Source organism: Macrotis lagotis, chromosome 1, assembly GCF_037893015.1.
Source record: "Macrotis lagotis isolate mMagLag1 chromosome 1, bilby.v1.9.chrom.fasta, whole genome shotgun sequence".
In the NCBI taxonomy this organism is placed as follows: domain Eukaryota; kingdom Metazoa; phylum Chordata; class Mammalia; order Peramelemorphia; family Peramelidae; genus Macrotis; species Macrotis lagotis.
In genome coordinates this window covers 292475766-292499842 of record NC_133658.1, presented here as the reverse complement: position 1 = coordinate 292499842, position 24077 = coordinate 292475766, and the positions used below count along the sequence as shown (strand labels likewise).

Here is a 24077-nt window from a genome sequence, read left to right as displayed (position 1 = left end):
AATTCAGGTGGAGCAAATGGGCCTCCCAGGAAAAGAAAGAGATGAATGCCATTCTCTGACAACACTGTGTTCTCATCTAGGATTTATGGGGTACCTTTTGTTTTGGCAGGGATTTATTAAATTATCCATCTAGGATTTATTGAATACCCTACCACAGGAATTCCCTAGAGAAATATTTGAACATTTTTAGGGGGGTTTTTCAACATTTTACTTTATAAAGAGATCACTTATGAGATGCTTGTAAGATCATGCTTTTAAGGCTGGAAGAGATCATAAAGGTGTAAACTAAAGTTCTGAGATTTTAAGTTGCCTAGGGTCACAAGTGGGATTTGAATCTATATTTCCCTGATTTCAAATTTTGTATCCTACCACATGCTACTTCTCATGGACATAGACAAGTTGCACAGGATAAGGAGGCATGAATTGGTTTAACTTGCACTAGGGGAAAGGAGTACCTACATTGGGGAGATCACAAATTCATAGAGCCATCTTTCCAAAACTATTCCCCTTGCCCTCTTTTTCCCTGTTCCCATCTCTTGTTCCTTTCTCACCTCATCAATTATCTTCATTCTCTTGCCTAATTCATTCCCCTTGGACTAAAAAGTTCTGCCTTATACTGAGAACAGCCAGAAAATTATCTTCCCTTCAGTGCTTGGATTCTTCTGTTTCTTGTCCCCTTATCCTGAGTTTTCTTTTTTAAAATTTTGTTTATTTAAGCCTATGGATAGAGTCACTTGCTCAAGGTCACACAGCTAGACAATTGTCTGAGGAAGGATTTGAACTCAGATCCTCCTGAATCCATCCTGCATTTTCCTGAAATATGTGCTCGACTTCAATTTTCTCCCTTGTTTGATCTCCTGCATCTGTCCCCACCATTTGCCTGAACTGCTTCTCCAAAGCTGACATGAAGGGCTTCCTCCCAGGACTCTAAGTTGAAGGAACTGGCTTGGAGGGAAGCTGTTATAGTGGGGAGAAGGGCAGTGACAGGGATGGGAGCGGAGAGAGCTTGGCACAGGATGGGAAATTGTCATCTCTGTGGAAGCAGTCTACAAACAGCCAAGTGGAACTTGGCAAGAGGCCGGTGCTGCCACTTGTGGTCACGCCTGGAAACAGCCCCTTCGACAGAGGTGGGACAAGCACGGCCGTGCTGCCACCTGCTGGTCCCAGAGGGCGCTGCGTCCATTTCTTGCACACCAGTCTAGTTGGGGCTTCCTTTTTGCAGCTATCATTTCTCCTCTGCACTTGAGCTTCCTCTGTGGGCAGTGTGATGTGACAAGGGCACAGGACTCTGAGGACAACCACCTACACTGTCTAGCTAGCAGTGCTCTCTCTGCAGACAGCAGGAACTTCGTGGCTGTTGAGAATGGCTATGAAGGTGCTTTATAAACTCTAAAGGGCTGTTGTTATGCACAGCCTGGAAATGGACTAAAAGTGATTTGTAAAAGCAAGCTATGAAGTCAGGGGCACTGCCCCACTTCATTTATTGGTAAATTGTCTGTTAGGACCTCCGTCCTTCTTGGCCCATGGACCAAGCAGGATCCCCAGGAAAAACTGGTGGATTCTCAATGTGCTTCCTCTGACCCCCAAAGGTCCTGAGGTCTCCTGCCAGCAGATCTGCTGCCGACACCAGGTGAGTCAGTCTCAAGAGCAACAAGTAGAATGCCTTCAGTCTGGCTAAGCCCCGGCTGCAGAGATGTGAGGTCGGAGGGTAGCCAAGGAGATGAGGATGGCTTCCTGGAACAGAAGAGAATGCAATGTCCTAACTTGGCAGTACTTATAGGCAGGACCCAGGTTCCCAGATCTCTTGTACAGGGATCATCCCCTCATCATTCACACAATACCTCTTAAAAGTATAACAGGTTTAGGAAACGGCATTATCCTTTTGGGGCATAATCCTACACATGGAAGGAAGCATCTTTTTAGAAAGTAGTGTTCCTACCTAAATAGCCTCAACTCACATTTCCAAATTTGTAAAATGATGGGATAGAGCTACTCATTTCTAAAGGATCTCATTCTAACATGTAACATGTATGACCTTCCTCTTTCTGTCTACAGCCAACCAGCTTTAGATGAGCAAAGGACATCTTGGAGGTGAGAGGCAATGATAAAAGGAGAACCTTCCCAAGGTCCTAATTGTTGCTAGAAGTCTCTTTGTTCTATAAGAGCACCAAGAGATGCATACTGTAGACCAATGTGCTCAATGGGAAAGGAAGCAAAAGGAATTCCTTCAGGAGGAAAAGGTTTTCAAGAGAGTGCCAGGGCTCAATTCTGGCCAGTGGGAAAGGAAGTGGTATCACAGGAAGGTGGAAACCAGGGGAGAAAGGGCACTAGAATTCTTACCTCAGTACGAATGGTGCGACTGCCCTGTCCTGGACAGGTGTTGAGATAGAAGTCAAAGAGAACACTGGGATCTGTGACCTCTAGGTTGGGATCAGCTTCAACACTAGCCTCTAACCCCTGGAGGCCTCCAAACACCACAATGGCATGGCTTGAAGGAGAAAAAAGATGAGCAGGGGAAGGTGAAAATGCATACCCCCAATTAAGGTGTTCACACTTCCAATGTTGATTCATATGCTGACCTCCTTCAGGGAGCCTCTTTAACCATTCCTTCTCTGAATTTCTAAAGTACCACACAAATGACCACAACCCTCCTTGATGTGTAGCCTCCAGGAGACAAGTTCACTGGAGTCCTTGAGTATCTTAAGAGCTGTCTGATGGAAAAGGAATGACTGCTCACTTGAGCCTAGAGGGCAGAACTAAAAACTCCTGGTAGAAACTATAGTGAAGAAGACTGGTTTACAAGGAAAGACTTGTTAGAAAGAGGTGGAAAATGGTTGCATTTATCAGTTCTCAAGTCATTTGTCTTTTAAAAAATAAAAAAAAAAGAGGTAGATAGTGGGTTCTCCATCTCTGGCATTCTCTAGACAGACTAAACAAACACTGCAGAGAATTTTTAGACCAGCTGGCCTTTGGGGAACACCTCATTTTGAGGCCCAGAATCTTAGCCAGTTTCCTGGCTCCTCAGGATTGTGCTTCCTCTGACCTCATGGCCTACCCACCCCTTAGTGGTTGTCTGATAGTAACTCACTTGAATTTGGGAAGCTGGATGGAGGTCAAACTCTCTCCTCGCTCGGAGGTTCCAACGGTCAGGTCATAGCCGTCCTTAAAAGGACTTTCGGCAAACACAGCACCTGGAAAGAAGAGTGCAGCTTAGCTAAGCCTGGAGACACAGCTCAGGCAACATCTCTTCCCTTCCACTCTGAGAAGAACACCTTATTCTGAGAACTGCTTCCTAGGTGGTGATGATTCTGGGCCAAGAAGAAAAAACTTAGAACCACTAGAGCTGGAAGGGCAACTAGATGGTGAAATGGATAGAGTTCTGGGTCTGTAGTCAGGAAGACCCGAGTTCAAATCTGGCCTCAGACATGACCCTGGGCAAGTCATTTAATCTTGTTTGCCTCAGTTTTCTCATCTGTAAAATGAGCTGGAGAAGAAAATGGCAAACTACTCTTAGTATCTTTACCAAAAAAAATCCCCAAATGGGGTTGCAAAGAATTGGACATGACTGAACAAGCCAGTTCAAATCCTCTCATTTTACAAATGAAGAAATCAAGGCCAACAGAGGGAGGCTGGCTTGCCCAACTCAAATAACTTATAAATAAATAACCAAATTCAGATTCAAACGCAGGTCTACTGAGTCCAATCCAGTATTCCTTCTCCTGTACAAAGAATGGCCTTAGAAATCTTCCATTCCCTGCCCTCCCCCCACCAACTTTACAAATGGGGTAGCAGGGACCCAAAGCTATGAAATAATTTGTCCTTGGTCAAATAAAGATAAGGAGCATAGCCAGGACAAAACTGAAAAAACCTCCAGAGTGTCAGGCCCTTGCTCTTTTGGAACATTAGCCAATATAAGAAGATGAAGTACTCACTGAGACAGGAGGCCAGGCGGACGCTATAGCCCCAGTAGAGACCAGTGTGGGTGCGGGGTTCCTGGCTTGATACTACTCGTCCCTTGAGGCTCTTGCTCTCTGGAAGGAAAGAAGCCAGGAGACTGTGGGAACCTCTCTCCCTGTAAATCTTAGGCCCCTTCTGCAAATCCTGCCCTAAGACTCTCCAGCCAGAGTCAACTGATTATTTGCTAAGTGCTTTCTTTATAGAGAGGACTATGTTAGCTGTTGAAGAGGATCTAAACAGGTAAAAAAGACAGGATTAGTGTTTATGGGACATATTCCAACAATCAATGATGAAATGTCCATTATGAACTAGGTACTGGAGATACAAAAATGAAAATGTCCTTCAGGGGCTTATAACAGTTCAATAGGGAGAAGTACATATGCAGGGAACTAGGAGAGGAGCAAAGAAGAGCCAGACAAACTTCAATGATCAATTTGAAGAGGAAGGTTATGCTTTGTTAAGCAGAGCTATTGAGTCGGGTAAGCCTGTCTATCACTTGGGCAGCTGAGTCGGGGAGGCGGAGACAAGATACCTGGGATCTGCTGCTGGTCCAGCCTCACAGTGACTCTCAAACCAGGTTCCAGGTTCTTGTCTATCTGCACCTCCTATGGAAGGAAGAATTTGGATCTGGGCCTGAGTAAGGAATCTCCCCCCCTACCCATCCCAAAAGACCTGGGAAAATTAGATGTGCATAACGGCAGTCAAGAAGTATTTATTAAGTTCCTGCGATGTGCAAAAAGCATTGTACTTAACCTGTGAAAGCCCCCATCCTCCAGCCCAGGGCCCAGGCAGGTACCTTTCTCATGCCGCAGTTGACGAAGGAACCTCGTCCAGGTCGGGTGGGCCGGTCTAATACAACCCCTTCCCGGTACTCCAAAACCTCCTCCTGCCGCACATGGTGAGGACTGTCTAGGGGATTCAGCAGCCCTGGGGAAAGGGGGGAGGTCAGAGGGTGACCACCGGATATCTTGCATCCAGGGGATGCAAGAAAGGACCAAGTCTGGGAGCAGGTCTGGGTTCTGGGCTTTGCTTGGTCACTTTTGAGCTATGAGAATGGAGGAAAATATCAAAGTTGGAAGAAATTTGAAAACCAAGTGGTCAGACATGCACATTTTAGGAGGAAACTGAGGCTCACGATGGGAAAGTGAAGGAAGATGGCATTTACTCTCCAAGATCAAACATGCAGATTGAACATTCCTTTCGTATAAATCCTATCACCTAACACCTATCATTTAGATTCTAATAACACTTCACATTTTATATAAAGCATTCAGGTTTGTAAAGTACTTTCCTCACAAGTCTGTGAAATTGCAAGTATTATCATCTTCACTGATAAGGAAATTTAAGGTTCAAAGAGCTGAAAGCTGATTTGTGCAAGGTTCCACAGTGAGCTTTCTCTTAAGAAGGGCTGGGTTGGGGGGTGGGAGTAGCCAGAGGGGAGAAGGGAGTGGGGTAAAAACATGAGCTCAGGTAGTTGGGCTCTGGGATAAATGTTCTTCCATATACAGGTACAGGAACAGAGGGTGGGTATGGCGGAAGATTTAAGGGAGCATGATTGAGTTCTTACCTGCAAACTGCAGATCCTGATGTTTGGGGAAGAAGGCTTTTCTCAGATACCTAGGACACAAGTTCTTTTCAGTGAATTCTCTAGGGAGAGTTTCCTCTCCAGTCTGGTCCAAAGCACCTTCCCTCCTCCTCCTCCTCCTCTTCCTCATTGTGCTCTCCAATCCTCCCTTCCTCCCCTTTCATTCTGCATTTGGGACCTTTCCTTCTCCCCAGCAAAAGAGACAGGGTCTAGGGGTGAGGGGATTCTCTTGGGGAAAAGCTTTCTACATTCCACTCTTGCTTCCTCTTTCCCTCTCCCCCAGAACAAATTTTTTCTTACTGTGGGCACTCCAAGTACTGGAGAATCCGAGCCAGCTGCACCGATGCCTGTCCTTTTTTGCCAATGCCAACAAATTCCCCCTCAACACTCCTGGAATGGGGGGGTAAAAGGTTAGTTGACTCAGATTCTCAGCTCTTCCCAAATGCTTCTGAAGCAACTGGTCCCATAGGCAGGAGGGAAAGAAAGATCTCTTGCCTTCCCTTCCTAGGGAATGGGACCTAGTCTCCCTTTCATTTGACTAAACATTCTGAGATTCTGAGCCCTGACCTCCACAGGATCACCTATGTGACCTATGTGCTGAGCAGGCAAAGGCCCCCTTCCCCCACCCTTCTCTTAACACTGTCCACTCCTCCCTGATTAGGATAGCCCCTTACTTGACATCTTCACCTTCTTCATCAAACACCACAATCTCATCCACACAGAAGATGGCACAAGCCCGGGCAATCTGACCAGCCAGATAGGTTCTAAGCTCCAGAGACTGGGCATTGTTGAGGATGGAGCCAGGGAGGGCCACACTAAGGGTGTATGAGCGCCCTAGAATAGCCAAAGAGAGAATGTGACTTTCCATAATTTATACAGTTAATATTCCTGAAACCATAACCCCTAAAAATCTCATCTCAGGGCTCTTTCCTTAGCATCCTTGTTCCTTTCTGTAACCCCAGGCCTACAAGCACTGAGGCTGCCTTCTTCCTTTTTCAGACCCTACTCCAAATCTTTGAGGGGCCTGTTCTCAGTTTATTATGCTAATGGAAAAGTGTTAATTACTGAAAAGGATTTTTTTAGCAAAGGATAGTTTCTTAATATAGTAACTCTAAAAACTCAATGATAATCCTGGCTCTACTAACTTTCAGTGTAACTTTGGTAAACTACTTTTCCCTCTCATCTTTCTTTTCCTCTCCAGTAAAATGCAGGGATTGGCCTAGAATTTTGTGTCCCTTTCCTATCCCTTTGAATGATAGAATGTGACCCATGGTGACCTGTGACTAAAAGAGTGGCTGTGATGGTGATAAGGTGAATTTTGGGGGGTTTTTACTCCTGTGGGGAAGATGCTTAGCCCCTCAAATCACATCTGGGAATGTTCACTGAAAAACCTAGTTCACATCCCCAAAAGGAGATTCCAGTCACCACAGGCCCAGTGATGACAACAAAATTCAACAAAAAAACAGGTCCCTGGCTGATGTCCTGGCATGTTCTTCTTTCTAGAGAAAAGTCCCTGGAAGATACCATTTGTTTGCTTTTGTGTTTCCTCAGCTTCCTCTTTCTGCTTCTCTGCCTCTTCCTGAGCCCGCTGCTTCTCCAACTTCTTTATCATCTTTAGCTCCCTCCATTTCTTCTTTTCTTCTTTCCCTGGAAGGAAGATCTTCAGATGGGACATGGGGATGATTAGATGGATTTGGGGTAGGGGACATTGGCCTGAGGGGAGCAATTCTGAAAGCAGAGATCATGGGCAAATCCTAGGGGAGATAAAGAAAATGAAACAGCAAGTTCCAAAGGATGTAAATTCTGTGGAATATAAAAACTCACATTTATATAGTGCTTTTTGGTTTGCTTTCTCAGAGATGGAAGGCTTAAGCATAATCATTTGTTTTACAAGGTTTTATAAACTGACACTGATAGTGACCTATTTATTATCACATGGCTAGTATATGTTTGAGTGGAGACTCCTTAGGAAAGTGGTTTTCCCCACTATGTCATGCTGCCTCTCGAAGATTTTAAACCACTTAAAAACAAAATGCTGAAAAGATGTAAAAAAAACAAGAATATATAAAAATAATTCATTCAAAATGATCACAAACCTTTAGCACTTTTTTTATACAAACCCCAAATGGTTCTGTCAAACTTAATATATGACATTCCCTAATCATATATCAGATGATAGCTAATGCTTAGGTTTTTTAAAATTATAAAATAAAAACCTAAAAACCTAATTCATTCACTGATTGATGAAAAGCAAAGAAAGTGAGCAGAACTAGTAGATCAATTTGTATAATGATGACATTATGGAGAAAAACGAGAACAATGATAACCACCAAACTAAAAGGATGAAGATGAAACATACCTCTCTCCTATCAGAATGGCAACAGACTCAAAATGTGAAAAGGTTTTTGTACATGGCCAATACAAGAATTTATTTTCACCAGATTATATTATATATTTAAAACATATATTACAATTATTTATAAGGGTTTTTAAAAATTTTCTTTGACTATGGGATAAGGAATATTAATGGGAGGGAAAGGTTAATGAAAGAAAAACCCTGTAACTTTTTTTAGGTTTTTGCAAGGCAAATGGGGTCAAGTGGCTTGCCCAAGGCCACACAGCTAGGTAATTATTAAGTATCTGAGACTGGATTTGAACCCAGGTACTCCTTACTCCAGGGCCAGTGCTTTATCCACTGCGCCACCTTGCTGCCCCCAAAACCCTGTAATTTAAAAAAATCATGAATAGGCATGTTTTGAAAAACTTTGCACCATAAAAAAAAAAGCCACCACAATTGGTTATTTTGATAAACTGTGTTTGCATTTGGTATATTTTTGTGGGTACACAGGCTATTCTAACAGCCATGACACAAATCATCTCCAAGTAAACCGCCACCTGGACAGTCTCAGGAGCTGGCTTGCCGCCCTGAGAGAAGGTGAGCTGGACATTCCGCCCCACTGTCCAAGGGCACTAGACACAGCTGTACCTTATCATCTCCTCCTTAATGTACCCTCCTATCCTGTAATGCAAGAAGCTGTACCTACACATCGCTTGCACCCCCTAACCATTACCTCATTATTCTTTGTTCTACCCCGGAGGACCTAACAGTATATATGTAATAGCTAAGCAATAATAAAATTGAGCTGGAGGCATAAGGCAGTAGTGGCTTGACTCCTTATTCTCAGCTCCCCTCCTGGAGGGAGGTCGCCGCTGTGGGCCTCAAAGAAGCAAGCCACAACATATTTTTACTTTGTGTTTAATATCGGTTTATATGTTAATAAAATAAAAATTTTATTATGTAGCTATTAAAGATGACTTTCTGTGGCCATGCTCCTCTACTCCAACTTCCACTTTGGACTCTGGCCCTGGGATCCTGGGCTTCTGAATGATGAGCATTCACCATAAGAGCCTAATCCCAGTCCAGCAGTTTCATCTGTGGTCTAATTCCGGCACCCCCTATCCATCTTCCTACCCCAGCACTTCAATCAGTCTCCTCCCTGCTCACCATTCCCCTACCAGTGCAGGCTTTCCCAATGAGACTGAAACTTCTTGTATTGAAAATCCCAGGGCTTAATAGACTGCCTAGAACATTAAAACATTTTTCCACGCCATTTATACCTGAAGGGGTGGGATAAATCATTAGACTCTGGTTGATTAACTTTGCTGCACTGCTTTCTTTCTTTGTTACAAAAGATGGTTTTTAGGGAAAGGAAGAGGGAAATATTTGGAACAGAAGATAATGCAAAACCAAATGTCAGCAATAAAAACTAAAATAGAAAACAGAGATGTCAAATACCACTAAAAGGTTTGGAAAGCTGAAAGTTTGGGTCAATGTCAAGACCACCCTAGAATGATGAGAAACTTCAGTGAGGATACTGCCCCCCGAATCTCGGTTTGCCCCCTGTAAAATGATCCTGAAGGCCCAGCCAAGACTAAGCCCTTCAGTTCTAGTGTTCTTCGGGGCCACGGCCCCCCCAGGCCTTACTCTCTTTCTTCAGTTTCCGCCACTCGATTTTCCGTCCTTCTCCCTGCAAAGAAAGCAGATCAAAGGCTGAGCTCCCCGCGCTCCGCGCGGGCGGACGCTGGGCCCGGACGCTGGCGGGACCCCGGCCGGGAGCGAATCCGGCCGCATCCACCGCTAGGCCCGGCCCGGCCCCTCGGTCCCCATCCAGCCCGCGCTCCCCGGCAGCTCCGGCAAGGCCAACGTGGGGTCCCGGGTCACCCACACCCGCCCGCGAGCAGAGCAGGCCCGCCAGGGGGCCGTCTGCCGGGGCCCCGGGCCGAGGACCGGCTCAGCCCCACTAGCGCACCTGGGACCGGGGCCGCTTCCCCACCAGTTCCGCCATCTTCCACGCCGAACCGCGGGAACGCGCCCCCAGCCAATCAGCGGCGCTTACCGGAGACCACGCCCTTCTGCCGCCACCCGTCCAATCGGGAAGCTCTAGGGGATGGGGGCGGAGGAAGGGCTCCGGGGCGGAGCGGCGCGCGGCGCAACCACTGCGATTGTGGGCGGGGCCGGACCAGACTCTTCTGACTCGCGACCCCCCATTGGACAAGGTCACGGGGTGAACCGGCGCTCGACCCCCGCTCCCGCTTAGTGGGGCGGCTAGGTGGCGCAGTGGATAGAGCACCGGCCCTGGAGTCAGGAGTCCCTGGGTTCAAATCCGGTCTCAGACACTTAATAATGACCTAGCTGTGTGGCCTTGGGAAAGCCACTTAACCCCGTTTGCCTTGCAAAAACCTAAAAAAAAAAGAAAATCATTTTAGTGTTTCAATGGAGAATGGATTTGGATTGGAATTTTAGACAGACATCCACCAGCAGGCTAGTTCAAAGGTGATGAAAATCTGCACTTGTGGTGGCAGGGTCAGTGGTGAGAAGGGGGCCCGTTTGAGAGATGTTCCAAAGGTGAAATGGGCAGATCTTTGTAACAGCGTGGATGTGGGATAGGGAAAAACCCAGGAGAGCGCCTAGCTTGGGATCCTTAGAGACTGAGAGGATGGTATTATCTCAATAGTAAGAGAAAAGGTAGTACTGGGGAAGAAGGATTTAGAGGAAAGGAAAAGAAGTTGTTTTGGGCATATTCTGTTTAAACTATCCACTGAATTCAAAATCTCTTGAAAGGCAGTTGAACATGTGAGATTCAAGGTTAGCAGACAGTTTGAGGATATGGATAGAGAATCAGCAACATCAAACCATGAGCAAGAGATGGTAAGATCACCTAGAGAAGTAGCATAGAGGGAGAAGAGAAGTGGCCAAGGACAGAACCCTGAGGGAAACCTATGGTTAAAAGGGTATGATCTAGAGCAGGATCCAGCAAAGGAGACAGAAATAAGGATCCCTGAAGGATTCAGACTGAATTAAAACAGACACATATTATCTGTATTTTTATATTTTTTGTTAAATATTTTCCAATTAACAATCTGGTGGGGGGGAGCATTTGATAGTATTTTGGATCTCATGGTGGCTAGGTAGATAAAAGATATAGAATGCTGGGCCTGTATCAAAAAGAACTGAGTTCAAGATATTAGCTATATGACCCTGGGTAAGTACTTAACCTCAGTTTCCCCATCTACAAAATGAGCACAATAACAGCACCTACTTCCCAGGATTGTTGTGTGGATCAAATGAGAGAATATTTGTCATGTGCTTAGCACAGGGCCTGAAATATTATAGGTACTCTAGAAATATTAGCTCTCTCTAGCCTGTGGGTTATGTGTTTGATAACTCTGGACTAGAACAGAACAAGAAAACCATCCATCCACTGAGAGAGCCATCCTGTTAATTTTTTTCATCCTACATATTCCAAGAGCTAGGAAGAGGGGCTGAATCTGGGCTGTTGTTGTTAAAGGAAACTCCTGGGGAACTCCCCTTGCAAGTCTACCACTTAGAGTCTTATTTGTATCTTGGACTAGAGAGAGGTTAAGTGATTTATCCAAGTCACACAGCCATTATGGGTCAGAGGCAAGATTAGAACCTGGCTTTGAGACCTGCTTTCTTCAAATGCCTAGGGGTTGGGGGTGGGGGGAGAAGAAAATCAATAAAAAACAACTTTTAAAATACACTGAAAAAAAAGAAAAAATTTTTCCTACCTTAAGTTTATTTGGGTTTTTTTTGTTTTTTTTTTTTTAGGTTTTTGCAAGGCAGTGGGTTTAAAGTGGCTTGCCCAAGGCCACACAGCTAGGTAATTATTAAGTGTCTGAGGCCGAATTTGAACTCAGGTACTCCTGACTCCAGGGCTGCTGCTCTATCCACTGGACTACCTAGCCACCTGTGTAAATTTTTTTTAAAGAAATAAACTTAAGGGTCAGCTAGATGGCATAGTAGATAAAGCACCGGCCCTGGAGTCAGGAGTACCTGAGTTCAAATCCAGTTTCAGACACTTAATAATTATCTAGCTGTGTGGCCTTGGCCAAGCCACTTAACCCCATTGCCTTGCAAAAACCTTAAAAAAAAAATTTACACTACAGAAGTTAACAGTTTCTTGGTGTAAGAAACAAGTGCCTTATTCACGCACTCTTTACTGAAGTTCTTAAGAACAGTTGACCCTAAAGCAAGCACACCTGGAACCCAGAAGTATAGCCTTTTATCTCCTGTCTAGAAACATACATCTCTCCCCTTATTCTCAAATGGCTGAGTATTACAGAAATCAAAAGCTTATCTGAAGTGTCTAATTCTCCCCACTACTCACCCCCCCCCACCATGTAGGTCCCCATTCCTTAATACATCCCTCCACTCCCTATAATCTAGCAACCCAGACCCTGATTTGGGTTTGTAAAAACCTTTCATTTGGTTTCTATCAGTTTATTTACTCTTCCAGAATTCCTATTCTACTTTATGGTTTCTTGCTTTGCTGTTGTAAGTTTGTTTACCCAGTTCCTTATCTATGAGACATTCCTTTCCTAAAGACTTCCCCTTCCCAATCTCCCTGTTATATATCTACCCAATTTATTTTTATTTTTGCTGTTTGCAAGGCAATGGGTTTAAATGACTTGCATAAGGTTACACAGCTAGGTAATTATTAAGCTTCTGAGGTCAAATTTGAACTCAGGTCCTCCTGACTGCTGGGCCGGTGGTCTATCCACTGCACCACCATCTACCCATTTTAGAGTTTTCTCCATCCTCCCTATTTGTTTACTGGTAAGACATAAACTCCTTTCCTCAGTTTCTCATAAGTGATATAGAAATGAAAACTAATTTATTTCTTCTTTCATCCAAAACTTCATTTCTATACCTTTCTCCAATTTCGTTAACAATTTTTCATTTTCTTTCCTCATACATATCTTTTTCCATGTCCTGTATTTTGTCAAGTATAGGTTATTCTGTTTATACTGTCCTGGTAATGGACAGGCAACAAATATCAGGTCTGTCTCTAAGGGAGGAGCATAAGGATGGGTGATGCACTTTTAGAATCAAAGGAAAATTACAAAGAATAAAAGGGGGAAGTCCCCTTTGATTATATAACCATATAAACAGAAGAGGTAGAAGATAAACCATAACATAAACTTTTGGTCTAAATTTTTCATTCTTCTGAAGACATCTGATATCTTTCTGTATCTTTGGAGTATGTTCCAGAAGTCCTCTTCAGTTCAGGTTACCTGTACAGATCTTCCTTTCTGGTAAAAGAACTTCTTGACACAACTTTTTTTTTTTTAGGTTTTTTTTTTGCAAGGCAAATGGGGTTAAGTGGCCACCTAGCTGCCCCACTAACACAACTTTTTAATCAGATTAAAACTCCTATTTTCATCATTAGAAAATAAAAGGGGCGGCTAGGTGGCATAGTGGATAAAGCACAGGCCTTGGAGTCAGGAGTACCTGGGTTCAAATCCGGTCTCAGACACTTAATAATTACCTAGCTGTGTGGCCTTGGGCAAGTCACTTAACCCCATTTGCCTTACAAAAAAAAACCTAAAAAAAAAGAAAGAAAAAGAAAGAAAATAAAACTCTAGAGCTCTGTAGAGCATGACAATTTCCATTTTAATTTGCTCACTGTCATGTTGATATACATAGAAAATTTAGTTACAAATAGAAATTAAAACCCTACTTTTATAATTGGCATTATTTTCTTTTTATTCCCCCATTTGGAGGAGGCTACTCCATTTAACAAAATAAACTTCCAAAAGGGTTCCACTACAAAAGTGAATTCATTAAAGAGTACCAAATTAACTTGAGCTTGTAACATGTATACATATATATAATCATTTTAGAACAGAGTATCCAGTAAGTGCTTTACAAATAAACAGTTTTAATCTTTTGTAAATGTTAAAATAATGACTCAAAAATCTTTAACTGAACATGAATTTCTCTTTGAAATAATTTTAAAATAGACCATTTGTCAGTCATTCTTCTTTATACTTAGTTGACTAACATTCCTTTCCTTAAAACAGACCTTGAAACTGTTAAAATATAGAATCATATCATGATGTTTTAAAAACTTCTTATTGTTTCATTTAAATGTCCTTTAGCATAAAAATTAAAGAATCTTAATTTTCATAGGAACATACAGCTAAAAAGAGAAGGGAAGACTGTATACCAGCCTATCAGGCTATTGGAATTCAGATAACTGTAAGCCAAATGACTTAAAATTTCTATACTTGATTTTAATATTGGTCACCTGACATGATTACAGCATTTTATCATAAAGATCAGGGACATAAAGAAAAGGAAAATCCCCCCCTTTTTTTGAACTCAGGGGGACTTTCAAAGAGTTCCAGGTCTCTCATCCCCCTACTTCAATAACTACAAGAATCTCTAAGAGGTATGCAATGGCCCATGCCACCATAGAAATGCACAAGTGGGGTCTCTGGTCAGCATGAGGAAACTAGACTTTTGAATTTCTTTGAGATCAAGATGCCTTTTTTTTTTTTTTTTTAAGGGGCAGCTAGGTGGCGCAGTGGATAGAGCACCGGCCCTGGAGTCAGGAATACCTGGGTTCAAGTCAGGTCTCAGACACTTAATAATAACCTAGCTGTGTGGCCTTGGGCAAGCCACTTAACCCCGTTTGCCTTGCAAAAACTTAAAAAAAAAATTTCTTTGAGATCAAACCAATTAAGACTGATTGTGTGGCCTTGGGCAAGTTACTTAACCCCATTTGCCTTGCAAAACAACTCCCCCCCCCAAAAAAGACTGATCTGTGAAAACCCAAATAAGGGTTATAACTTTAGGGCTGGATATAAAGTTTATTATCAACATCATAATTTTAAATTCCCAAATGTTTAGTTTATTTGAGAATATCTTTATTAATAGTTCTGTTATATTTATCACTATTTCTAATAGTATATAATAATAAAAATTGTGCATTTTATAAGCTTTAAACTTCAAGTTAATGTTTTCAGATTATACAGAGGATCAGCTCATATTGAGTTATCTAACTGAAGAGTTAATAAAAAAAATTAATATTCACATTGCAACTGCCAAACATTTTATAGCCATGTGACTTAAAAATATTGGTCTTTACTTTCTCCTTACAGAATAAGAACCGAAAACATTATTTTCTTTGTATAGTATATAAATTTCCTAATGCCAAATTATTAGGTAGCCCTTTTCTTGTTCCCTTCAGGACTAAAATTTGAATTAAATCAAACCAAAATTACTATACTATTTGTTTCTTCTTTTAAAAGCATAAGTAAAAACTGCAGATAGAGTTTTTCCAGTTTTGAAAATCACCCTTATTACCAAACTGCTTGCAAACTTTCATCATCATTATTATTATTATTATTAATTTATTTTTAACTTATCACAGACTGACCTAAAAACTTTTTCTTTCTGTAATTTTCTACTGAAGTTAAACCATTACATTCTTTTAATACTGCAGCATGGACTAGACCTTGAAATCTTAAGATCAGATGATCAATTTCACATTCATCTTTCCTCAAAAGAATAAAAGAATTCACATTTTAGACCATTTTTTAAAATTAGACTGGGGCCAGTATAAACTAAAATTACACCTGGATTCAAATACAGAATGTGAGTTACACTTTTTCCAAGCATTCAATACTTCTAAGATTCATTATTTCTCTGACAATTCACTGCTAACGATTTTGCCTAAGGAGCAGTTTGCTGTTAGGATTTTAATTTTACCTCAGATATCATATCTGAGAACAACTTAATGCAGTTCAAATCTAGATCCCAAAAAGGATATATAACAACTTTTGATTTATAATTCTCATATAATTTTTCAAACTTACTAATACTTTTTCAATTTTTTGCATTCCTGTTGTAAGTTAACCCAGCTCTTAATCTCTAAGAGACAGATTCCTTTCTTTATGGTTTCCCTGCATCCTCCCTGTTATATATCAACCCATTTTATAGTTTATTCCATTCATTTACCTGTAAGACAAAGACTCCTTTCCTCATTTTTCATAACTCTTTCCTGGTCTTTGTATATTGAAATGCTTGTATTTGATGATGAAATTCACAACATGAAACATATATTAAAAAACAAGCCTGTGATGGAAAATACCATCCTCATCCAGAGAAAGAACTATGAAATTAGAATGCAAACCAAAGCACAGTATTTTCATTTTAAAAAATTTGTTTTGTTTTATGTTTTTCCTCTCATGTTTTTTTTTTGCTTTTTGTTCACAATATGATTAATATGGAAATATGTTTAATATAGATATACATGCATAAACTATATTAGATTACTCTCTGTCTAGGGGAAGGAAGGTAGGAGGGAGAAAAATGGCACTTAAAGCTGTACAAATAAAAATTGATTGCTGAAAACTATCTTTACATGTAGTTGAAAAAATAAATGGACTTTTAAAAATTTAATTTAAAAATAAATAAATGTACAGAAAAGATGAAAAAAATACTTCCTCTCAGAGACCATTAAATTGAGTTTTATAGGATTATAGATTTAGAACTGGAAGAGATCTTGGAGATCTTCTAGTCCAAAATCTTTATGTTTACAATTGAGAAGCTTGGAACCTGATATAATTAAGTGACTTGCCCAGTTTCACAAAAATAAAAAACAACAATGAAGACCATAGCTAACATTTATATAGCACTATATTCTAAGTACTGTGCTTTGCAAATATTATCTTATTTAATCCTCACAACCATACTGAGAAGTGGGTTCTATTATTATACCATTTTACAAATGAGAAAACTGAGGCAAAAGTGGTTAAGACTTGCCCAGGATCAGACAAAGTGTGATCAGGATCACAAAAAGTGGCAGTTATTTGAATGGAACCACCTTGTCATATAAATATTTATTTATTAATCTGTCACTGTCACTATCCCCCCTCCCCATCCCACAAAAAAAAATAACAAAGCCAAAAATCAAATACAAAGCCCTCAATATATAGCTGCATGGAGCTGCAAAACAAATTCCCACACTGGAAATGTCTGAAGATGTAGATGTATATATGCATTTTAAGTTCTCCCCTCTCTGTCTAGAGGCAAGTGGTGCCTTTCATCTCCATTCTTTTGGATTCTTGGTTTATCTTTGCAGTATTTCTTTACAATCTTTCAAAGTTATTTTTCTTCCATAATGTTATCATTATCTAAATTGTTCTCTTAACTCTTGCTTATTCCGCTCTATTTTAATTCAAAGAGGTCTTCCCAGTTTTCCCTGAAGCCATTCATTTCATCATTCATATTCTTTTATTTTCATTTACACAATTTATTTAGCTATTCCCCAGGAGAACCACATCCTCTTTAGTTGCCCATGAAAAGAACTGCTGTAAATATTTGTGTACATGTAGATATCTCCTTTTCCTCTCCCCCCTCCCCCATATTTTTAGAGGTGTAGCCCTAGTATTGGTAAATTGAGGTAAAGGTTATGCAGGTTATATTAACTTTTTGGAAGAGATGTAAATTGCTTTAAAGAATGGTTAGACTGGGGCGGCTAGGTAGCACAGTGGATAGAGCACCGACCTTGGAGTCAGGAGTACCTGAGTTCAAATCTGGCCTCAGACAATAATTACCTAGCTGTGTGGCCTTGGGCAAGCTACTTAACCCCATTGCCTTGAAAAATCTAAAAAAAAAAGATGGTTAGACCAATTAATTCATAACTCTACCAACTGTCCACTCAGAGTATATTTGTTTTTCCACAGATTCCCCTAACATTTGCCATTTTCCTTGTCATCTTTGTCAGTCCAATGAATGAGGTAGAACCCCAAAGTTACTATAATTTGCATTCCACTAATTATTAATGGTTTAGAACATTTTTTTCATGATTATTGATAGCTTGACTTTGAAAACGGACTGTTCATATTCTCTGACCATTGCTGGAAAATAGCTTTTAGCCTTATAAATTTGAATAATATTCTTATATATTTTGGATATAAAACCTTTACCAATTTGCTACATAGACTTTTTCAAGGTGGGGGGAGGGTTTCAGATAATTTTTATGTAAATTTAAAGCAATGAAAATTTACTATTTAATTATTTTTTCCCCTCTGTCACATGTAGAAGCAATTTAAGTCTTTTCTTAAGAGAGTTGATTTTTAGGCAGCATAGACTTTTCCCCTCGATGCCTGTTTCCCCTAGTTTTACTATGTTAGATTTGTTAATGCCAGAACTTTAAAAACTTTATGTAATCAAAATTTCCATTTTATTTTGTGTGATCCTCTCTTTCACTTCCTTAGTTATAAACTCTTCCCCTATCCATCAAACTTAAAGGTGTAAGGGGGTTAATGGAGTACGTGGCCATGAGGAGTTCATCCTGAGAGTCATTGAGACCAGGGACAACAGGAATGTCCGCACCAGAGTGCTCTGAACTCAGGAAGGAGCTCTGGCCCTTCTCTCTGTTTGTTCTCTGCCTTTCATCCTTATCCTATTTAAGATTCAACATATTCCAGGATACACACCTTTTGTGGCATGCCCATTACTCTTTCACAGTGCCTGGAAATGAGGAATGCTGATAACGGGGGACTAGGTTTATATATACCCTTACTCAACTATGTGAGTTAGAGATGTAGTGATGTAGTGTCCTGTTAATAAAACTTGTTACACATCTCTCCTGGTTGAACTCTCATTATTGAACACGCTGGTTGTGTCTGTGTGGCGCCAACAAAGACCTTGAAACTAAGGTACGACCTGGCTGCTCAAAAGGAAAAGTCAAAGGACTTTTCATAAAGGTATTTTCTTCTTTTCTTCATTAATTTGTTTCTGATGTGACCTTTTATATCTAGATCATATATTCATTTGGCTTAGCTTGGTATATGAGGTATGAGAGGATGATCTAAATTTAATTTCTGTCAGCCTGCTGTCCACTTTCTCCACCAATTTTTGTCAAATAGTGAATGAATTGGGGGTGGCTGGGTGGCACTTGGATGGAGCACTGGCCCTGGAGTCAGGAGTACCTGGGTTCAAATCTGACCTCAGACAATAATTACCTAGCTGTGCAGCCTTTGGGCAAGCCACTTAACCCCATTTGCCTTGCAAAACCTAAAAAACAAAAACAAAAACAAAGAAACACACAAAAAAACAACAAACAGTGAATGAATTTCTGGCCCCCACCCCAGTAACTGTGATCTTTGAGCTTATACTCTTTATTGTTTTTGTTTTTGTGGGACAAAGTGGTTAAATGACTTGCTCAAGGTCACACAGCTATCAAATATCAAGTGTGTTTAGTTAGATTTGAACTCAGGTCCTGTTGATTCTAGGGCTGTGTTCTGTTCACTGTACCACTGAGCTATCTCTTATCCTCTTTTAATATATTTAACTCTATATGTTGCATACCTAATCTGTTCCAAGCTCTTTTCTTTTAAACCAATAAAAAATCATTTGAGTATTGCTCTAATACTTGCAGTAGCCTGATGATCAGCCTCCAGACATGTCTCACCTTGCTCATCCATCCTCCACTCAGTTGTCATGGTGATCTATTTAAAAAACTCCAGTAATATCACCATTAGTATCAAATATAAAATACATTTATCCCCCCACATCATGGCTTTCCCCTTTTGATATACTGAGGCCTGGCATAAAAAGTTAAATGAGAATTTTCGGGGGGGGAGTTTTGTGGAAGCCACAGATGACAGAAAAAATTTAGAAACTCAGAAATGCATAAAATGTATGTATAGTATTATATAATATCAACATTTTATCTTTTAAATGCCACAATAATTTGAACTTCTTGTCTAGTATGAAAGGAGGTCAAAAATTTTTATGCAGATTTTCCAGAGAAGAGGGTTCCTTGTCCCTAAAGGGGTGGAAGGGATAGCTGTACTCTCTATTTGGCTGGCATTCAAAGCCATGCCCTTTCCAGTCTTATATTTAAGACCCTTCCCACACACTTTTTGATCCTGTGACTGACCACTTTGCTATACTTCAAAAAAGATATTCCATCACTTCAGGACATTTCTCTGGCTGTCACTCATACTGGAAAGCGGATCTCCCACTTCATCTTTGTCTCCTGGTTTCCTTGGTCTTTTGATGCTTCAACTCAAGTCCCCCCCTCCTGCAGGAAGGCTTTCCTCTATCTCCAGTTTATCCTCTTAATATCTTTTTTTTTTTTTGCAAGGCAAATGGGGTTAAGTGGCTTGCCCCAGGCCACAAAGCTAGGTAATTATTAAGTGTCTGAGGCCGGATTTGAACTCAGGTACTCCTGACACCAAGACTGGTGCTCTATTCACTACGCCACCTAGCCGCCCCCCCAATGGTTTTTAAGAGGTTTTCTTCAGTATTTTTTGCTTTCTCTTTCACTAAGCTAGTGACTTGGCTTTCATGATTTTCCTACATCACTCATTTCTGTTCCCAACTTTTCCTCTACTTTCCTTACTTGATTTTCAAAATCTTTTTTGAACTCTTCCATAACCTAAGACCAATTCATATTTTTCTTGGGAGGATTTGGATACAGAAGCTTTGACTTTGTTATGTTCTGAGTATGTATTTTGATCCTCCATAGGACCAAAGTAATTGTCTATGAATGAATTCTTTTCTTCTGTTTTCTCATTTCCCCTTTTACGATTTAATTTTAATTCTTTGTTAAGGTAGACACACTATTCCCAAGTTTTTGAGGGTATTTGCAGCTGTTTTCAGAGATACCCTCTCCAGGGACCTCAATTCTTCCAAGGTCTTATGAGAGGCTCTGACTGCTCTCCTGACCTGACTCTGAGCACTCCCCTTTGCTCTGGAGCTGTGAGGAGGGTCCCTGCTCTGCTATGGCAGCAAAGCTCCTTTTCTGGAGGCTGGACTGCAAACTGCATCTGAGTATGGGAAAAGCAATAGCGTCTTTTCACAGGGATAGCAAAGAGACCCCTGACCCCCTTACCATCTGTGAACTGAGAACTCTGGAAACAGCTGCCTGGTGGCTCCCCAGGTCTGCTTCTGGTATCCTGAGACCTGGGCTTGGGCTCCACTCTCTCTGGTACAGCAGAGTTTTCCTGCTGATCTTCCCAATTGTCCCTGGCAATCTCTGGGCTGAGAGGTCTGGAAACAGACTCAGCTTCCACTCTAGATTCAAGTGCCCCTAGGGCCCTGCAGTCTGTTCCTGGATGGCTGTTGCCAAGCCTTTTTTTTTTTTAGTTTTTGCAAGGCAATGGGTTAAGTGGCTTGCCCAAGGCCACATGGCTAGGTAATTAAGTGTCTGAGGTTGGATTTGAACTCAGGTACTCCTGACTGCAAGGCCAGTGCTCTATCCACTGTGCCACCTAGCCGCCCCAACCAAGCCCTTTCTAAACCTGGTGTAACAGACTTTTCCCTCATTTCTTCCAAGTTGTCTTGGGCTGGAAAATTGTTTCACTCAGTTTTTTGTGGGTTCTGTCACTGTAGAATTTGGTTAGAGTCATTATTTAAAAGATATTTGGAGTGGTTTTGGGGGAGGGCTTGTAGGAATTCCTATCTTTCTTCCTCCCCAAGGCTAGAGATTTTAATTGGCAGAAGAAATGACCACTTAGGAACAAAGGGAGTTTGAGCAAAAAAACAATAGCAATAGGTGCAATAAACTTTATTATAAAGGCAAAATATGGCTCTTGGTTTAAGATTAAACACTTTTAATTTAAATCTAAAAGGATCCCCTCAAGGCTAGGATTGGTTATATAAGACAGCCTGGTGGTTGACCCTTCTGAGGTTGTGCCAGACTCTTGAAAGTGAAAACAAGGAGAGGGAAAAACTAAGTTAAGTCATATCAACATGGGACTGAAAAGGGATGAAACCAAGCTGTCAGGTGTCCTTGTAAACGACAGGTGACTTCTGGCCTAGCTGGCATCCATGCCTCAGTTGGGGTGGCTGACTCAGGTGTTCAGAGTCTGGAGGGAAATCCCACTTTATGATTCATTAGGGAGAAGAGGAAGTGATAAAGGAGGGGAAAGCCCTGCCCCAGAGAAAACACTATCATGCTGACCAAGCTGAATATCCTCTTGCAGGTTTGGGAGTGTGGGTGATGAGTTGGTGAGTCCCCAAATCCCAGAATAAAAGGAAGAATAGAGAGATATAGGTGGTAGTAGAGGGGAGAAAGAACTAAGGTGGCTGTGCTCTTTTTCATCCATCCCTTTTGGTCTTGGGTCTTACTTAAAACTTTTTTTCACAGTTATTATTTCTAACTATATTTTTATCCCTTTTTACTCTGCCCCTGCCCCCCCTTTATTCTCTTCTCTCTTTTACCCTACTCTTCCTCAAAAGTGTTTTATTTCTGACTATCCCTTCCCCAATCTGCCCTCCCTTTCTGTCATCCCCTTCCCCTTCTACTTTCCTATAGGGTTTCCAAGTTAATGAGCTTCCCTGCTCCCTCCTCAGACCTGAGAATGCTTACAGCACAAAAAATGGATGGGGGGGAAGGGTCCAATCAAGTACAGTAAACTGGAGGAGGAATGGGGGAGACAGCAGAGTGCAGAAATCAAGGCTCTAGCTCTTTCTTCCACTGCTGTAGCTTGTCATCCATGGCCTTCAAAGTAGAGTCCTTCTAAACAGAGATTGAAATCAACAGCTTAGCCCATGGGCCAGGAAGCCTTCTCTCTCCTGTTGTACCACAGCCCTTTCTGCCCCTCTCCAGTCCTGGGGGGATGTACATGCCAGCAGCAGTCATGGAAGACAAGGATCTACAGCCATGCCCAGGAAAGATAGGTATCTTTGTTAAGGGGCCCAGGGAGAGGTGAGATAGTAATACCTACACAGGAGAAATGATTCTGGACAGGAAAGAAGGAACAGGCTTTTGGAGATGCATCAGGCATCTGCCTACCTGTCCAGTTTTATATCCCAGGCTTGTCACTGAGGCATTAATTTTAGCATGAATTTGGGTCCCTGGATGTGCTAAAAAAATTCCTTCCGAAGTTGAGAGGGGAAGGAGGCTGCAGTTGGAGGCTACATTCTTTATCCCATCTCTTGGTTCCTCACAATTCCTCAGCATGCACACCCTCACCTTCATAAAGCAGAACCGGATGTAGTGTTCAAAATTCTTCTTCTGCTCTGAGCTGCAGAACACTGAGACTGGAATAGCCACCAAGCCCTAGGGAGAGAAAAAACAAGTCTCAGCCCAGGGAGGGGGAGAAGTTATAAGAATTTTGGGGGTTTGAGGGAGGGGAAAGGTAGGGGGGAGAATCAAAGTTCACTTCCGACACCAGCTGCTGTTCTTGGATTAACAATCTAGAGGGTCAGGAATTACAGACTGTCAGAAGAGAAAGGAGTCTTAGCTGATCCAAGTTAGAGAAAGCTAGAGAGAGAGAGAGAGAGAGAGAAGAGAGCAAGCTTGGGAGGAGGGGCAAAGTCATACTTGTAAATCTCTGGAACTCACCTTGTTCTTGATCATCCATTTGATAAAGCGAGAGTCATAGGCCTCCCCCTCTGAGCCAGGGAGGTGGGGCATCTTTTTCTCTGTGAGACATGGGAGATCCACATGAAGGCCTCTGATGAACACCCAGAATGTTTCCTTACTCCTCCCCCTCTCCCCAACCATACTTTATCCCCTTCTCCCAGCCTCACTGAAAGTGGAGATGTCTGCTATGAGAAAGTAGGTGCCTTGAGGGATGATGGGCCTCATGCCAATGGTCTGCAAACTGTTTATCATGTGATCCCGCTTTTTCTGAATAGCCTTAGGCAGCTGGATGAAGTAGCTATCAGGCTGACCAAAAAGCCGCAGCTCCCGCTCAAAACTGGAAAACACAGCCTCCTGGAATGTAGAAGTAGAATATATTACAGTAGTGGGTAGTAAGAGCATAAAATGTAATATAGTGGGAAAGGGGTTGACTGGGATGCTGTCAAGAATCCTAGGAGTCCAAGACTAACCTTCAAATCATCTACAACATTTTGCCTTCCCTCCTAAATAGACCCAGTCATCATTTGCAATGTCACTAGGCTGTGACCTAGGGCAAGTTCCTTTATTCTCTTTGGACCTTAGTTTCCCTCTCTGTCAAATAGTAACAATACTATGTTTGTTTGTTATGAGTGAAGTACTTTGTAAATCTTAAAATGCTACATAATCATGAGTTTTTGTTAGTACATTTGTTATCTTCTTATCCCTGTCAGCCCCAACCTAGTTTAGGCTCTCATCACCTCTTAACAGACTATTATAATAGCCTTTTAATTGCTCTCTCCATCTCTAATTATCTCCCATTTCCCATCACATATACCCATCTCAAAATTAATTTCCTTAGA

At 41.6% G+C, this 24077-nt stretch overlaps 2 protein-coding genes across 6 annotated transcripts in view; both read right to left on the bottom strand.

Annotated features, from left to right (window-relative positions):
• Positions 1-1450: 1450 nt before the first annotated feature.
• On the bottom strand, positions 1451-9957 carry SPOUT1 (SPOUT domain containing methyltransferase 1). The gene is made up of 12 exons (XM_074211005.1): positions 9853-9957; positions 9528-9570; positions 7067-7189; positions 6217-6376; positions 5843-5932; positions 5525-5574; positions 4754-4884; positions 4490-4562; positions 3933-4031; positions 3089-3191; positions 2341-2488; positions 1451-1734 (listed from the first exon to the last, which is right to left on the bottom strand). The coding sequence occupies exons 1-12, from the start codon at positions 9886-9888 to the stop codon at positions 1675-1677; spliced, it is 1116 nt and encodes a 371-aa protein (XP_074067106.1). The 5' UTR covers positions 9889-9957; the 3' UTR covers positions 1451-1674.
• Positions 9958-12276: 2319 nt separating this feature from the next.
• The window catches only part of KYAT1 (kynurenine aminotransferase 1), a 66856-nt gene continuing 55055 nt past the window's right edge, over positions 12277-24077 (bottom strand). For all 5 annotated transcript variants that reach the window (XM_074210994.1, XM_074210995.1, XM_074210991.1 and 2 more), the window contains 4 exons: positions 23406-23592; positions 23218-23297; positions 22846-22932; positions 12277-22389 (listed from right to left, as the gene is read on the bottom strand). In XM_074210994.1, coding sequence (XP_074067095.1) covers positions 22324-22389; positions 22846-22932; positions 23218-23297; positions 23406-23592 — 420 coding nt within the window. In that variant the 3' untranslated portion in view covers positions 12277-22323. The remainder of the gene's footprint in view (positions 22390-22845; positions 22933-23217; positions 23298-23405; positions 23593-24077) is intronic.